The 18,357-nt window shown below is 43.8% G+C and overlaps 1 protein-coding gene across 1 annotated transcript; it reads right to left on the bottom strand.

Annotated features, from left to right (window-relative positions):
• Positions 1-9,869: 9,869 nt before the first annotated feature.
• Positions 9,870-18,034, bottom strand: LOC136428692 (uncharacterized). Its single transcript, XM_066418398.1, has 3 exons — positions 16,396-18,034; positions 11,083-11,858; positions 9,870-10,796 (listed from the first exon to the last, which is right to left on the bottom strand). The coding sequence occupies exons 2-3, from the start codon at positions 11,745-11,747 to the stop codon at positions 10,139-10,141; spliced, it is 1,323 nt and encodes a 440-aa protein (XP_066274495.1). The 5' UTR covers positions 11,748-11,858; positions 16,396-18,034; the 3' UTR covers positions 9,870-10,138.
• Between the last annotated feature and the right edge of the window lie 323 nt (positions 18,035-18,357).

Raw genomic sequence — 18,357 nt, 5'->3', positions numbered from 1 at the left:
TATGGCATCTCAATAACATAGTTCTCACACACCTTTCCCTGTTTCTGTAAAAGACCACCACTATTTCGCTGAAACTAATCAAATACGTATCTATACTTGAAAAAAAAATGCAATATGTCTTTGTATGGATCGAAAAGAACCTTTCAGATTTTTGTAAATACAAACCTGTGACATTGCAATATGAAGTAAAATTGTGTGTGCACGTGCACAGTTCCCAGATTTCTATGTCAACAAGTCCTCCTGTTGGCATCGCCGTCTTTTGATTTTGGTTAAAAACTACACACAGCGTATAGAGCAAAGAAGGCCACTACATGAGCTAGTCCTTCATCCAATGCACGTGAGGGAAGAAAGCAATGTATATACATGCATCCACATTCCCATGTGATTGGAACTCATTTCCGAGTATCTTTCCCTTGTCAGATTGTTAGTCGTGCAGAAATTACTCTTATTATGCATTCGTCTCATGGGAGCCCAGTTCATCACACTTTAGTGGCGGCGGCTTACGAGCGGGTCTGCATTGACGTCATCGTGTCAGTTATCTGACAGCAGAGCTTCCGAGTGTAATGGAGGTCGGCCGGCAAATTCAGCAGCCGTCTTTAGCGATAACGTGCTCCCCGGGGGTAGGAACGTCGCGAAAACAGTTGCAGGGATGTTTATTTATATGCTACACGGCACACTCGTGTCGCAACACTGTTACTGATATTTTGTCTTTGTGTCACTGACGTTTAGATATTGCTTATAAAACATGGTATCATAACGTTGTAGTGTGTTTGTGTATATGGCCATTTACGCATGCAATAACACCCCCCACACATACACAATAAAAACTCAACAGTAAATTATTGTTCAACAATAGCTAGCTTTGGTAACTTTGGTGTGTTTAATTTCAATTTTGCTTTCGTTATGACAGGCAGATTGTTCTGGAATCAGTAATAACGTAGTATTAATCAGCACAGGGCGTCAACATTGAAGACAAATATACATTGCAATGCAATGCACATACAGCACTTGCACCATACACACATTGAGCACTAGTTGAGTCCCAAACCGGTACCATGCGCACATTGAGCACATTGAGTCCTACACCATACACACATATCCAGATAAATCAGCCGATTCCATGCATTTCAAGCATAATCTAAACAGACCAATTGACCTCCACAGTGACAGTTAAATGTGTAGGCCTATATTAGATAAGCGTTTTTTAATGTTGATATAATGCCTTGTTTGAAATCACATGATCTAGTGTGCCCCCTTAATTCTTGTGTCGCTGTTATGTTGCGTTTAATTTCAAATGTTGTAGATTACAATGTATGCGCGCTATCAGAAGGCTGGCTTTTATCGGGGAATGTATAATGTGAACTGTCACCTGTTTTTCATACCAGTTTTGTGAGGTGACCTGTTTCGACCTGTATGGACAGGGTTGACCCTGCTCCAGTTAGTCATCACAGCGGCGCCTGATGTACAGTTACTGTGCAGCTATTTAGTGTAAGTGCTTATCTAACAAGTTAGTGACCCAGTTCGTTTTGACATTTGATAGATGTTGAAATGGTTCAAGTTTCACAGTTTCTTGCTGGGGTGTTTGTTCCCTAGCCTGAGTGTCATCCTGTTTCAGTTCCAGGCTCTGCTTTCACCAAACAGGTAGAGCCTGGAACTGAAACAGGATGACACTCAGGCTATTTGTTCCCGCCTGCACAAAACATATTTTGGTGTTAACGTTCGGCTGACGTTATAAGATCAAGATTGCATGACTGCTTGCCACGAACGTAAATCTCCAGAAATCCACCCAGTGGGAACATGTCACGTAAAAATGTTCCTGGCTTACGCCACTATCGACCCCTTGCCCAATTAAGGGAGGTTTTCCGTCATTCCTCGCGAATGAAATCCTCTGTTGTGCCCTCGTGGATCAGGGTCGCCAATTGGTGAGGACTGGATTTCAGTCACCGGCATAACGATGAAGTCTTTGCAATGCATCACACAGGCCTCATGCGTGGTAGCTTGCTTCATCCATAGCATATTCAAGCATGTTAAGTAAGCTTTCCTTGCCTACAATATGTCGTGAGCACGATGACTATAGAATACGTGCCCCTATCCTTTTCCCGTCAAGAGCTGCCGACAGTCAGTTCTTGGAAAACGACATTCACCGTTATCGTTAGATTTTGAACAAGTAAGCTGAACCTCAGGTTACTGACCTCTGCCCGTCTCCTGCCTAAAGTCACCCTAGTCTACAGCTATGCATTTTAATCTCAGTCAGAAGGAGATGAATAGTGCATGTGTCTCTAGATTCAGGTAATGGCATTGTGAATGGTTCATCTGTGGCAATACCGAAAGAGATCCATCTGTAATAGCTCGATTGGAAGGGAATGAGTTCAAAGACAAAGATAATGACATGTATGAGAGGGATCGTTCGGTCGATCACTATCCCAACACGGAACGTCCTTCAGAGATCGTCCAAATTACACTAGATCTTACATTATCGAGTATCTAGACACACTAGATCTTACATAATCGAGTATGGCTAGGTCTATAATAAGGACGATCATCTTCGACGGCTTATGAGAACAGCCTATGTTTCGACGAGTCAAGTTTGGAGAAGTGGTGAAATTTGTTTTTCAGAATCTTCTCATTTCTGAAGGCAGGCGATTTTGTTCAATTGAAGTTAGATTATCAGAAGCTGTTTGCCGAAGGTAAAACACACACCCACACGTACACACGCACACACTCCGACAAAATACTCTCCAAGCAGATGTTCGTTTTCAAGTTAATGTCGCCAAGCCAAACGACATAAAGAAAACGGGACAAAATAGAAAGGCCACCAAAAACGCCTAGAATCACGTAAAAACTAGCCAGAGCCGAACCTTTGCTTGGAGAGTACCGACAACACAAAATCAAGGAGGGTTTTTTAAAACTTAAACCGGACTCGCCAATTTTGAATGACTGCATACTCTGTGACCTTTTTCTTCACGTATCATAATTTGTAGCTAAACAGCAGGTATATAAGCTATCTGTGAACAGAACAGAAAACGTTCAATGGCTAGTGTCCGTACAGTTATAGAAACTAGTCAGAATCGGGGGTGATATTCTTATTTTCATGATATTGGTAACAAACTTGTTTCATTTCAAGAAGATTGAACATTCAAAGACTCAGAGCATTGGTGCTGAAACGCCATCCAACAGCCAAAGTCGTTAGATGGAATCTTATATGTCCATAGGAAGTATTCCCTGACGGCTCGTTTAACACGTACGTTACAACAATGAAACAGAAACGACAACACTCCATATTGATACGAAAAAAGCACCCGGCACCACACAAGGCGTCAGCTCACTTCACACTTTGGGAACGGGGCGCCCGGAACTTTCCCAGAAGATTTTGATCTAATGAAAAGGAAGTTGAGTTGAGTTTCGAGAAAAACGTCCATGAAATACTGGTTACAAACAAACACCAAGAAGAGACAAAAGAAACCCGAAATCTGGGGACACTGTTGGGTTTATGAACTTGTGAACTCACAAGTGCGCTTTGCACGAGCGACACATGTTATACTCAGGCGGTATTGCAGCACAGCTGTTATACTCAGTCTACGTATAACAAGGTAATGGTTTGATGTAACGATATTGAATTCTGTAAATTTTTTGTTGGAAAGGCATTTTGTGTCTCAATGATTTTTAGAAGAAATTTCCCCGGAAAGTCTGCTGGTAAAATATTGGTTAAGGAAATCTTAGCACAATCCTAATGTCTGAGAACCTATCGTTGCAACAATGATAAGTGGTTTGCGCCATATAACCGTTAGGAAGTGGTCGTCGTACACGGGTCAGTTCTCGTGTCCGTCGCAAGGTGACGCTCGTACTCACTTGGAGACGGGGTTTGTATTTGAAGAATGTATGGAGCCATAAACGTGTCTTACACGTTGCAAAAAGAGGTCAATTCAAAGTCTGTAAGAAGGATTGCCTAGAACTTTGTGTCCTTGCTTTATCACGTCTGGCGATTCATCTGAGATTTCCCGAGCCTCCCTCCTGCCCAGACCGACACATCACGGACGGGACAGGTATTACCTTCCGAAATGGATTTTCTTACCTCCATCAGTCATGTCTGCAGTTTCATCAGACCGAGGCGACTGAGTCGATACACCACGACAAAACGACATACACGAAAATACCTCAAGGTTGTTCACCTTGATAATTCTCCTGCAGTACCATACAAGTTCAACAGGAGGCTGCGTGCGGAAACGACCGTCGATAGAGATCAATTACGTAAGTTAATAAGGTCCCTTGCCGCTACCAAACATTACGACAGCCAGACGTGAAGGTTGCTATTGACAGGATGTAGTTAAATGTTAGAGGCAATCATGAGTGCAACAATTTTACTCGCACACTCTGTCAATTTTACGTCCAGTCGTAACGTACAAAATCACTATGATCGTTAAACTTCAGGTTCCAACGGACAAGAAGCTGGGACCTTTAGACCCAGAAATATGTAAATTCGTCATATTAGGTACCAGAGGTGGGATTTAAAAGGAGTTTTCATTTCTTACTGGAAATTGGAAATGGTTACAGACTGGAAAACGATTGTAATTTTCTTTATTCCCCTAGCCTTGACTTTGCTGGTGGTGGGAACCTCATGTTTACGGTCGGCCATCTTTTATGCCCGACGTGGTTATAAAACGTTATCAATCGACGAAAACCATCAATTTCTAGCAGCTCTGCAGTTGCGTAAAAATATTATTTACACGTTAGACGTCCATCTTAATGGTTAAGTATTGTCTTAACTGAGAAAATGATTAAGATATATCGATACCTGGTCTACTCCTCTCTCCAGTCTTATTCTTTATACTATACAACAAACATGTATTCCGACAGACTCGTTAAAACCGGTCGAAGACTTGTCTCAGAGCTGTATATGCCTTTAACGAAAGATGAAAGTCCGCGGAAGATGAAGCAGGAACGCCAATATAGCCGAAGGTTCATGTATATTCCTCATCCAATAAACGTAGTCATAAAGCATTAGCCGGTACACTTGGTGGCCTTTGGCCGGCCCTTCAGTACTATATTGAAGTCTTCGATCAACAGCATGAACACGATTGGTAGGCGATGATAAACTCGCGCTGCTGCCATGTAGGGCATGTTGGTGCAAGGAAGCGCATGAAGGCGTGACGGCGTCCTTTATATGGCGTTTTCCTCATATCTCCAGTACGAAGTCAGGGCAGGGCAAATGTCAAGCCCTTGCGTTTTGTTATCTAGACTGATGGCATGGACTTTGGTGGTGACTTGTGCTTCATCCTCTGCATTAGGTGGCTGTCAGACACGTGTGTGTCCATGCCTCTCTGTCATTTGGAATGTTATAGTTTACGGACCCGAGTCGATGCCAATCTATATGTTTAGACGTCCTCTGTGCCTCTTTGCACAAGGAGGTCGCTGGGGAACGTTGATATCGGCGCCCCGCGTTTTGGCATTATAGCATCATACTGTCTGACATCTTCTGTTAGTATTTTTGGGGGCTGCAAATAAAGTTCACAAGTCATTTTTGGGCTACAATGAGAGTTCACTCAATAAACCAGTAATACATATTTGTTGGAAACACGGAAAGTCTTCCGCCATTTGTTTGAGAAGAAAATCATGAAACAATCTAGTATACATAAAACATCCTGGACTTGAGCCAACGGTACTTCCTGTCGCGCGGTGGGGACAAACTCTGGACTCGAGCCAACTCCTGCAACCTTTCCGGGACCTCCCTTACCACTCTGACCTACCTTCTAGTTGGTGTCCCCAAGATGCCTAGCATTCAAATGCCAATTGCAGAAGTGCGGACACACACCACTGTCACAAACAAACAAAAAAAGTGACTACAAACCCTCCGTTTTCACGGAGGCAACTACAAGCTCAACAGATAATTGTGTTTGCAAGTCATATATCCGGCTGGGTGCCTCCAGGATAGGATTTACAGGACTAGTTCTTAATGACGCGTGCGAGTGGTTGTTGATTGCACTTGTGTTGTTATCGTTTCGCACTGTAATCCCCGCACAGTTATTCATACAGTAGGAAACATGAAATATACATTTTCAATAAGCTCATAAGACTACTGTTCCTTTAGATATGGAAAGTTGATCTAGATAATGGAGGTTCAAATGAGACACCTGTTGCGAGAACATGATGTGGGTTTGTCCTGTGGTATTGATATGAATCTACCCTTGAGGACATTCAAGGACTCGTAATACCAACGTACATTAGGACTCCGAGCTGCAAATGGGTTTTTAATCCTTGCATTTACAAGTGTCACTGATTTCATCCAAGACGTTATCTTAGCGTCGCTGCATATCGGGATAATCCGTCTCGGCTTCTAGATACTTACTTGTTTGTTTGATATTGTAAACAAAGAATGTTAGAACGATCAGGGTTGTACCACTCATAATTAACAAGAGCAAACTTCCACTGCTAAGGCGTAGCGTTGGGAATAAGCTTCTGGTGAATCACTTGTCAGTCTACAAAAAAGCTGAATAATACGTCAATGAAGGTTAGACATCCAGGTAATACGATACGCCATATAACAGTTACTCAAGCAATTGGATATGATATTCCAATATCATATCCAGTTGCTTGAGTAACTGTTATTTGGCGTAAAACAGAATGTTTAGAAAGATATTTCCATGGTAGATCACTTTACTTTGGATACTTTAACTCGAACGCTCGAAGAATGGATGGGCAGCATAATTACCGGGTATATCTGTTCCTTTATTCATCGACCAGTTCCGTTGAAAGTTTCAAACGACGGCTTTATAACGAAAATGAAATGCACCAGAAAGATTTCCCTTTCTTTAAACATAGAGCAACGTTCTGACCCTTTGTCCATGAGTTGATGATCAATAGAAAACCATTGTCCCAGTAACTGAAAGAGCACATATTGTGTAGCGGAAAATCAAAGGAGGCCATGCCAGTATTACATTGACGCCCTTGGTCCCCGTGTGATTAGTTTTGTGCAGGTAAGACCTATGGTTCATTGGTGCGAACGCTGGTGAAATTGATGCATGGGCATGCCTATACTTATCAAAAGAATTCATCATTCCAAAGATTAAGAGTCACCCCTGTAACGATCTATCGTTGAGACGGCTTGGCGCCGATTTTTGGCGCCCCGCCCTCAAGCGTTTCACTTCCAAACAGCCTTGATGATACAGTGGTAGTTCATAAACTAGGACACGCATAGCGCAGTCACGTCCTGCTATAACCCTGCAAATTAGAATATCGGCACACACTGATTAGAGACGTGACAATGCCTTATTGCACACTGTTTCATCACCGTGGTTGATATATTACCCTTGAGCTGGCTTTGGGAGAACGACATGAAAAGGTACTGATTGTGGTCGCACAGAACCCGCTTTATGATTAACCATATGCAGCTGTTTCTGTGGGGTATTGTTCTGCATAGATAGCATCAAAGCAGTGTGAGCAGCATAAGCAGAAATTGCACCAAGTTCTGCTCGTCAACCTTTGAGGTGTGATTAGTTTGAAGATAGGCAGAACTGGCGACGCATCACTGTCCACGGACGTCTTTCTGGCAACCACCTTCATCACCGGTATGTCTGGCGCCAATCCCCCAAAAAATCAGTCCTTTAATCTAGCACTCCACAAGTTCTGCCACAAACAACATTTCATCTAAGACGAAAGTCAATAGAATGGGCTTTGTTTGATTCTAAGTCAAGGCATCGACAAAGTTCTTGTGGTGCCCATAGCCAATTTTGGACCCCGTGCCTACCTACGGCTCCGCTCCCTGCTCATTGATTCCACTTAACTACGGTACATAGAAACGCATAAAACCCTGGTCGTACGTTGTTAGGAGGAATGGTTGATTAGAACTAAGTGGATCAAATCAACACTTATTTTATAAATCTGCCCGGGAGAATGTGTCAGTCATAAAGCATTGTGTTATAATAAATGGTAAATCAAAGAAAACTATACATAGCATGACGCCATGACCACATGCCGAACGATACGGTCACTGATTTTTCTTCAGATGCGACGACTGCTGGCAAAGATCATGTTCTACGGCCATTATCAGAGTCACCTTTTCCTTCGACTTTTCAAAAGAGACCTATCTAAGCCAGCCCTCCCACGCCCCCCACGTAGAATGTGCATGTATTAGAAGCAGCATCAATCCCGGTTGTAGAAAGGGGATCAGGAAGCCCTCCGCCGGGCCTTAACTCGCCATGATAACAGCTGGAGCGGGCCGTTTATTTTCGGGTAACTAAGATCGATCGCCATGTTGATGATGATAAATGAAGCGAGGGGGCCAAAACTCGTCCATGATTTTGCACACGAATTCACGATGCAGTCTCGGGTAAGAAACTTTTATACAGAGTGCAGGAAAACATCGTGTACAACTTTTAATAAGCGGACGGTAATGGGAGAAAATGTTAACTGGACTACCAGGGATTTCACGACTGTGCATTTCCTGTACGTGCTGCCATTAGTGATAACCATGTAAGATGGAACAGAAGAGATACCGTTCGGAGAATACCCCTGTTACACGTAATTTGATACATTGCAGCTTAAACCGCTCGTATGGTAAAATGTCAGGCGAAAGACAGAGAATTGGCCCCGGGGTTACAAGAGCTAGAAGGCTATTAGGCACAAGGCTAGTCAATCAATAGTTGTTACTCCTGTGCGGGTAGCGGATGAGCGAGCAGCAGGGTACCTGGAGGATTCTGCACTGGAACCGGTTATATTGTTTGTTGACTACCATTGATCTCACACAGCTTTTTCTCACGATAAAAAACACCATATGCATCATGCTCAACGTAAATGTCAGATATAACGTTATGCAGATCATGAAACAGAAAATAGTCTGAAATCCATAAGACAAGTAGTTTATGCCAAGACGGATGACGTACACGATAAACTGCAACATTCCACTAGTATAGTGGATGCTGTCTGAAACGTCTGACTGTTTCAAAGTTTTATCCAGTTGCTTGAGTAACTATTTCTGGCGTATCTTATTACCTGGATGTCTAACCTTCATCAACGTATTCTACTAGCATATTTTCTCGGGGCTCCGTAAATTTTGTTATTTTTATTCCAAACACAACAACTTTTACGAGTCGGAACGTTACGCGAAGAGTGTTTTGAATGCGTTTCTCTGCCTTTTAACTGTAGTCGTGCTGAATTATGAATACAGATCGAACGGAGCTCATCACTCATTCAGAGACGTTGTTAAACCATACTCACTCTTCAGACAACCAGTCTGGCTCTGCTGATGAATGCGTGCTTTTAACTTAAAACTTTCCTCGTTTTCTCGGGGAATTTCTCCCTTGATGAATACGCGCCACGAATTTCCCCAAACGATTTCTCAGAATTACGACTAAACTGTAAAAGAAATCTCTCCGCATTCTTTTGACCAAAGTTAAGGAACTACAATTTGTCAATATCGTAGAGCGTAACATAAAAATGTCATCCTGCCAGAGGTATAAGGGTGATGAATGTGTCCTCCACACCTCGCTAAGCAGATTTACCACCTGATTGCTCGACTCGCCTTTCGCAGGGCAACAAACCGCGCTGGCTGCGATCTAGCAATCCCAGCTGATGGATTGCATCTCCGTCGGTTGGGATCTAGAATTTCAAGGACAAGATTTTTGCAGCAGCGTCGATACCACTGGCAGCAGATGGTTTGAATCAGATAGATAAGACGACAATAAGAGAATTCGTTTCGGAACTATATGTTGTTTTTTCATGGACGATTCAAGGCCGCGGCCGTATGCAGGTTCAGAAAAGGGCACATATTTTTCACAGTGCAGGAACGGAAGATGACAGACTAGAGGGCTAAATGCAATTATTCCAGAAAATAACAGGTGGAGGCCTCGAGGACAATAATGATCATCCAATAACTGTCAGGCTGGTATCCAGAACTTTATTGATAGGCCAATTACAAGCCTGTAAGCGTTGTTCCATGTTCCATGCTACAAGTTAATGATCCGGGTTGCATAAGAACACATAAGAAGATGTAATTCTTGGGTGTAGATAGCTGCTTCGTAGTCGTAAAAAAATTATGTATACGAAAGAAATCAATTTACCTTCTCGAACTGAAGACGTAAAATGTATTTACACTTAGTATACAAGACCGCAAATCGTTGTTTGAGAGTTTCGAAGTTTGTCTCTGTCATAATTTAGTAATTTCGTCTTTAAGGTTGATATAATCTTTCATGTAGTTCTTAACTCTTTCTTCAGCCACAATGTCTGAAATGTCCTCGGTGGTTTGGGACCCAGTGCTCACGACTCGTGTTCTGGAACACATCAGAACGGAGCAGGTCCTTCCGCTTCCGGTCGAATTCCTTTTCGGATCCCGTTTCTCGGCGCCATGCCCGATCGTGTTGTACTTGATCCCGACGCCGTTTCGTAACTCCACTTTGGGGCGGAAGAAACGACGCCGCGCGTCCGAGACAGTTCGACATCGCCAGGTCCGGCTTGTCGTCATGCAGGACCCGCCACCGACTTCTTCCTGGGAGTCTGTATTGGACTCTGAGCAGCTGAAACAACCCGTCTGCCTCCTTAGTAGCACGTTTTCATCGGATGCAAGGAGAGAAGATCTTGTCGAGTGGCCAAAGCTGAAAGTGTCTTCTCCCGCCGTACGCCTTGAAAGTGTGTCCAAATCGTCTGAAACATGAGTGCTGTAGTCACTGTCCGTCGCCCCGCCGCTATGGGCTCCGCCAGTACTTCCATGACACGTGTGCCCGCACGTGGTTCCGTGTGAGACATGTCGGTGTGCTGTGTGGCCATGCACGTCAGCAGCGCACTCCGGCACCACGGGGTTGTTACCTCTGAAAAATACCGTATGAAAGCATCTGCTGTTAATACTACATACTAGCCCAGATTGCAGCCAGTGAAATTCTACAGCAAGATTAGAATGTGTCCTACTTTTTAGAATAAGCAGAAACAGCTTTTTTTATGTGGGAGGCCCTGTCCTTGGTGCTGAAAGCTTTTCCATGGTGTGATATAAAGAATAACGATTCTATTCTTCGTGCTATAAAAAAGTTTTGCCACTGTTGCTCTATATTAATTTTTATGCATTGCATATGATATTCACTTTTTGAGATGGACACTTACCTTCTATTTAGACTATCAACACAGTAAGGTGTGGTTGGTCCGTTCCGCAAAGCTAAAGCTCGCATGGCGGTGGCACTAACAAGCTCAACAGACTCTTCTCGCGTGTTGTGAGGCGGTAGTGAACCTTGACTGTCGCTCTCTGCTCCTACTGGGGAGGCTCTCCGTCCTCTGCTAGGCCGAAATGTCTGGGATTTCGCAGCTACTGTTGATGCAAATTCTCGTCTCCTGAGCTGGCTGGTGTCTAGAGTGTTGTAGGGACGATGTTTGCCGTAATCATCTAACGGATAGGGTGACTCCGAGTCCAGGATAGGTGTCTCACGCACTGCGGTGAAGTGTTGCGGACGGGAGGCGAGAATATCCGGATACTCACACCTGTCCCTGCTCGCCCATCCGCCGGTTATGTCTGAGATATGTCTATAATGCCCCCATCGGGCCGTCTTCTGACCGTTTGGTCGTCCCCGCGGATGAGGCAGAGACATGGAGCGGAGCTGGGAAGATTTCCCCAGCTTCTCCTCCAGATCTATCCGGGCCGATATGTCGTCCATCTGCTGTATGATTGCGCGCAGCTCGGCGGCCACTGTCTTCAGTTCATGCAGTACATCATCAAGCTCCTGGAGCACGACCTTGATCTGGGCCTTCACCTCCACAGAGTCCAGCAATTTCATGGTCTGATGACGCTCAAGCGGTGTAGCTAGCTAGGCATCACTTCCCTCCACAGGGCGCTTTGTCACACATGTGCTTGGTGTCTTTTCACTCCATTTCGTGTCTGGTATCGGCTGTGTTGACAGAGGGTTGATAGATAAGTGTTAAGTAGCATTCAAAGGCATTCGAAGCATGAATGACTGGTAATCTGTTGCATCTTGGATTTCAGTCGTGTTGTATGGCCACGAAATAGATGGCCAATTATGCCGCACACGCTTGGGTCATAATACTTACACGTGTGCACCTCCGGAAGAAATTAGGTGATTAAGTACTTCATGTTATATATTTCTGTGTAAAATGATATCTGAAATGAATCAACAGAAATCGCAGCAGTGAGCAAGTGGAATACAAAATGGAAGGGGTTTTCACCGTTTTTGCTTATTTTGGGGCTTCAGGAAACCGAAGATTTTATTCATTCAGTTCGTATGCAGCCGAATGTGTCCTTTAGCGAAGTTATACATGTCTTGTCTGGTGATTCAATTAACAGCCCAGCTAGTAACTGATATGATACCAGGGGAAGATCAGTTCGCTATGAAATGTAGCAGTCCAGAGCTACATGAAATTTCAGTCTCAACACTTGATTACAAAGATGGTCCTTCTCACGCTAACACTGTTATTGGCTGCCACATGTACATTCTAACTCAATGTACAATGTGATCACATGTAATCGATCTAGATAAAGGACAATCAGCTTTGTGAAAATTGATCAGATTTTGTGCATGTGGCTCTGATCTATGCAATGTTCACAGTTTATAAGCTATATCATGAAGAATCACCGCTGTATTATCAGTTATTAAAATTTTACCATCCACTTGAATGATTGCAACTGTAAAACCGCATTACGGCCTGTACGACACCTGCCCAGCGGCCACACAGCAATCGCTCGTAAACTGGCGTTTAAAGTACATTGAATCATGTATGGGGGAAAGAAATCAATGATAGTTATCGAGAAAAATAATGGTTGTGTTCCACGCATCTCTAAACCGCAACAACGATGTTAAAGGTTCAAAGTCAAACACCTTTGTGCGCAAAGAAGGGAGCGCATGATTTGTATTCATCAGATCAGACGATGATTGTGTCGAGGAAATGGTCATAACTTTTGTCAGAGTATTAGAAAATGATTCTTCGCCGTACATGATCTATCCCTTAAATCTAATTTATCACTGTTAAGATAAAACGTTGATTTCTGAACAGAGATATCTGAAAATCCTGAGCACAGGTAAGCCAGATTGCATAAAACTCAAGTAGATTTACAGATTGAATCAAAAAGGATTATCTGAACATTCACGTGTATAAATATTTCAAGTAGTCGAGTGCTACTGAATACTAATGTTTCAGCCTATATCGTTCTCAGAATAAGTTTGAAAATTCGGGTAGAGATATTCATTGAAGTGAATTCTCGTGTATGAGTGGACGTTATCAACTGTGACTTTCGTTATGTGTCTTGTGATCTTCTGAGTTTACAAAGCCGTACGTCATTTAACACTAAGCCGGACGCTGACTCGTAGTTCACCTTAGAAGCTTAACGTGTTGATGAAACATAGACCCAACATTATCAAAATACATGTGACAAAAGTATTGTTATATTAGTACATACGCCATTTTCCTGCTATATTAATTTTGGAAGGCCGTACAAACTTTATCTATCAGCCATCACGATTAGACACAATTCAAAGATGTATCCTATAGCTATATTTTCTATACTTCTATGTTTTACTCACTTTTGTGACGTTTCTTAAACACTTCAAATCGCTCCGGCATTTTATATGTACTTTATATGATTCCCAGCGATTAGAACGTGTCCAATACGAATGCGCGCTTGCAGTCTCAGGGGCTGTAAGAGGGTCTTCGTATTCTTCGCTACTTTCTGAATTAGGTTGGGAAAAACTTTCGGATCGACGTCACGTTCACTCTCTGATCATGTTCTACAAAATTGTCCATGGCCATACTCGCCAGTATCTTAAGGATTTGATCCCTCCTGAAGTTTCCATTTCTACTTCTTATAATCTTCGTAACAAACTTAATCTAAGGATACCGCTCTGCTCTACAACTCGATATCAAAAGTCTTTTATTCCTTATGCAACGCATCATTGGAACGGTCTTGGTATATCTGTTCGATCATTAAATCTTTCGTTGTTTAAAAAACATCTAGTCAAATTAGTACGTCCCTCTTTCTATTCACATTTTAGTCATGGCCCCCGGTACACTTGCGCCCTCCTCACACGCCTTCGCACCGGCACGTGCAGTCTTAACCTAAGTTTATTTACACGCAACTTAGCAACAAGTCCAGCCTGCACTTGCGGATGTCGAAGCGAAAGCGTTGTCCATTATCTTTTGTACTGCCCTATATACAGTCAACAGAGACTCAACCTTCTGGGCAACCTACGGAACCTTTTAGCCCATATTCTTGATATCGATACTTTGTCTGATCAAGCCTTCATTTATTTATTATTAAGAGGCTCATCCTTTGTTTCATATGATTTCAACTGTAACATTTTAGGCTTGACTCAGCACTATATTTTGACAAGCAGACGTTTTAAAACTTAGTTCAGGTATATTGATATATTCATTGTTTGTTTGTATTGGACGACCCAATTGCTGTTTATAATTGTTATTGTACCTGTCTATGTAAGTTGTAATTTTTTTTCCAGAGGTGATGTTTAATATTAGCTTTAGCTAGAGTGCATCACCTCTGTGTCCTGTATATTCTTCTGTTGTTTAATAAAAATAAAAAAAATCGCTCCGGCAGTAGAGCATCCCTGTAATATTCTCCATCCCCTCGCGCCCTCTCGTATGTAAGATCGGGGTGCAATTTAGGAGCGTTTCCATCACGTCGTAACGATTCTCCCGCTTCCCGTGTGCGACACAGATTACAATCAAACAGTAGTAAAGGCCACAGACCTGACAGGTAATAGATGAGAACTGTTTCACTGAAATTCCAAGGGTGACTTGCTGGAGACAGCGGACGACCGTCTCTATAATTGAACACTATGGGCTTTTTGTTTGACGTTTTGACAGCTGTCTGATATGCTCCATACATAGAACGCTACTGAGTGCCATATCTCTTAGTGTTTTATCAGTATTTCACTCTCACGTTTCAGCATTACAGACATTTGGACAAATTTGGCAGGGGAGCTTTTGGCCTTGATTTTTGATATAAACATCTGGTATTTTCATCATCCAGCCTTCTTTCTGCCAGTGCTGTTCGTAACTCCGTCATATCATGTACATGCCTGTAGCAGTCTACATGCATACACCCTCCTATTTTACATTGCCTGAAAACAGGATATGGCGGATTCTTTTCAGTTTCAAGGGTGTTTTGATCTAGTGGTGTAACTGAAACTCCCTCCGGCACAGACTTTGATCAGGCCCAGCGCTGCGTTCTTACTTCTTCCACAACCCATATCACTTCATGTATCTGACGGATGTTTCCGGTAAGTAGATCGGAATAAAGCTCCGATTGACAGAGAGATATCGATAGCCGAAATAACTGGGGCGGAGAAGGGATTCCATGATTCGATCGATGCCAATTGGCGATTCTCCCCCCGCTGCGGGTCATGGCAAAGCCCCTCTGTCTAAGTTTCTCCGGAGACTTCTGTAGCTGTGCATACCGCGGGACATGGGCCTCATGACGCGGAAAATCTTCACTGCTGGAGGTGTTAACTACTGTTACAACCGGGAAGCGAGTTTATAGACTTTCCGTCGGTGCTTATACACTAACGACGCCGTACGCACCGTTATATGGTCGCGGAATGGGTATTGGATGTTCCCTCGGCTCGGCGTGCAATAATTGAGGTATTAACTGTGATGAAAATTTAAGTGTAAAATTTTGGTTGTTAATCTAATGTCAACACCTGCTGCAGCCCTACTACGCCCCCTCCCCCTAACCCTTCCTGACAGTTAGAGTAGATTTATTGATCTTGTGTTGCAGGGCGAAGAGAGCAGTAAAAGTGGCATCGCCTATTTATAGTGGATAGCTTTACCGACCTAAAACGAGAGCTGCGTCCCAAAAATCTCCGCGATATTTAGTCCCAAAAACCCATTTAGACAAAACCCCGCTCTCAGCTCCTGATGCGTCTCAGTCTATAAAGTCATCAACGTTGATTGTATAAAACGATCGAAGTCCCAATAAGCTGAATCGCTAAATCCCCCGTCTCTCTCGGCCTTTTTTACTTAATCTTTTCAATTGTCCCTTAGATCGCTGCTAGCAGTTATTGCTCTATACTGCTTTTATGGACAACGGTCAAGTCAGTCCCTTTTATTGCTTTCGATGTACATTAATGTTTTTATTATCCACCAATCCTGATCACCGTCGGATGTATTTTGCCATACGATATCATTCTGTCGGGTCAAAATTGTTTGTTTAAACACAAAATCTCTGAAGTAAGACACACATAGATTGATACGAGGATCGTCCGCCTGTTGCCTGTAGTGTAATATTACAGTTCCCTTTTTTTCAATCAGTATCAACTTCACTGCGTGATCAGTCAGCCGGGTTGATATCAAAAGGCACGTATTGCACTTGCTCACTGGTACCAACACCAACCACACACATGGACAGGCAGAGAAGAATTTGAACCTCCTCAGCCAAGTGAAAGTATTGCCACTTACCTCCGCAAGCCCAGTGACAACCCCCGCGCCTCTTGCTAAGCCGTGCATGGCTGGAACTACTGTGTGCTTAAAACATGCCTCTCTTGACGGCTTCTGACAAACTCGGGTCAGCTGGGAGGGCTCTGGATTTGGGAGATATCACGTTACTCGACCCTATATGAGCTGCGCATCGATCCTCAGGAGTGCCGCATCCTATTTGCTGAATGAAACATCCCGCAAAATATTCCCCGCCTTCACCCGTCCATGGCGTTTTTGGAAGACTAAGAACATGTATAAAACATAGGAAGCAAGATGGGTGTGTCCACGGGCAATTTCGATGAGGGGATACGCCAGAGAACAGCCGCCGACTGTACCATCCACCGCACACGGTCGCGTTTCCATGATGTGGCCAAGTGGCCCGGGCCTTTGCACCGAATGATATTGAACTTTAGAAATCCCTTAAGCCAGTAGGCAACATTGTTAGTTGTATCCTTCACGCTGCCGAGTTTACGGGCGTTTGCAGAAGTCGGCTATAAACTACTGATTATCACACGAAGCGTGAAGGGTCGTTATCGTCGTGCGTTGCTGGCAAGGCCGGTGATTTATAGAGAAAATTATTCTCAAATTTTCTCTCCTGAATGGATTAACTGGTCCTGGGTAGAAACCCTATAGTACGTGTCAGTAGCTGCGAACTGGCACTGCGTAAAATTCGCATCTGGTTTCCTAGTGACATATCTGTGATTGTTCACTTCGGTCGGAAGCGCCATCTGCGAGCGCGGGTTTGTAGTTGCGTGCCCCGGGGCTGGTATTTCTGGGCGCTAAGGATCATGAGTGGAGCCTCGTTATGCACACTCCCCAATGGTTTGATGTCTTCTGGGTCAGCGGGTTTCCACTGTGGTGAACCACAAGGCATCTGTCATCGATTCTGTTCTGTGTAGACTTGCGCTCCGAGCGCACAGTCATGAACAGGTCCGGATATCTGGACCAAGAACGATGCCTTGTGGAACTGACTGCTGCAGAGATACGATGTCTATTCTCATACCAGAAAGGAGGAGGGATTCTTTTTGAAAGTTGTTGGTAGGTCATCATATAGAGTGTTGAAGTAAAATATGACCAGAACGTTGTCGCGGGAACTTCGCGTGCAGCATTTATTCACGTCGGCATCAATATAGCACACCCATTATAGAGCCGCGTGTGTAGCGTCTGATGGCCACGCACCCTTCGCGCCGATCACGGCCGATGTCACGTCCGTTAGAAATCGGTTCATGACTTGTCTAAATATACACAAGATTTTCTCATTGCGTCAAAACGTCCCGCAGGCACGCGTGGTTCAAATGTCGAGAATCAGATACCTCAGTTCTGCCGACAACGGTACGAAAAGTCCTGCCTGTAGTGTATCTGGACAAATGTCGGGGCGTAATCCGTTTCTTTGTGTCTATCAGCTCACCTGGACGGTCTCAGGTCAGAGGTCGTGCTTTGTCGTCTTGACTGATGGATGTTCTGCGATGAGCTCTGTTCGGGCGTCAAATGAAGATGTTGCCGCGCATGATGTTGTTGATGACGCTTGACACGTTATCACGTAGAGGCCAGACTGTGGTTGGAGTCGCTTTGTAACGGAGAGTTGGCTAGGCGCTTAAGATGGATTGTGTCCTCTCCGGTTCTGCTGGCGGTCTGCCATGTTCGACTCACCCCCTGGCCTGTAGTGAACGGAGAATTGATTAAATCAATTTAAGGCGGCTATTAACAACGTATTCGGGCAGAGTGGTGGAAATATAGCCACAAGTCTTCGTGCAGGGAATTGTCTAATTTCGTCTAACTTCTGCGAGTGCGCTAGCTCATCCGCTTATCTTGCAGCTTACTAATTGATCGCAGCAATTTCAATTTCTTATGCAGCGCACTTGTAAACAGTGCTACAGTGCTATAGCATTCACCGTAGTTCTTCTGCCGTATGATTCTCGAATAGGCCAGATTGTAGCATGCCAA

This window comes from Branchiostoma lanceolatum, chromosome 2, assembly GCF_035083965.1.
Source record: "Branchiostoma lanceolatum isolate klBraLanc5 chromosome 2, klBraLanc5.hap2, whole genome shotgun sequence".
Taxonomy (NCBI): domain Eukaryota; kingdom Metazoa; phylum Chordata; class Leptocardii; order Amphioxiformes; family Branchiostomatidae; genus Branchiostoma; species Branchiostoma lanceolatum.
This window is presented reverse-complemented; position numbering and strand designations above follow the sequence as displayed.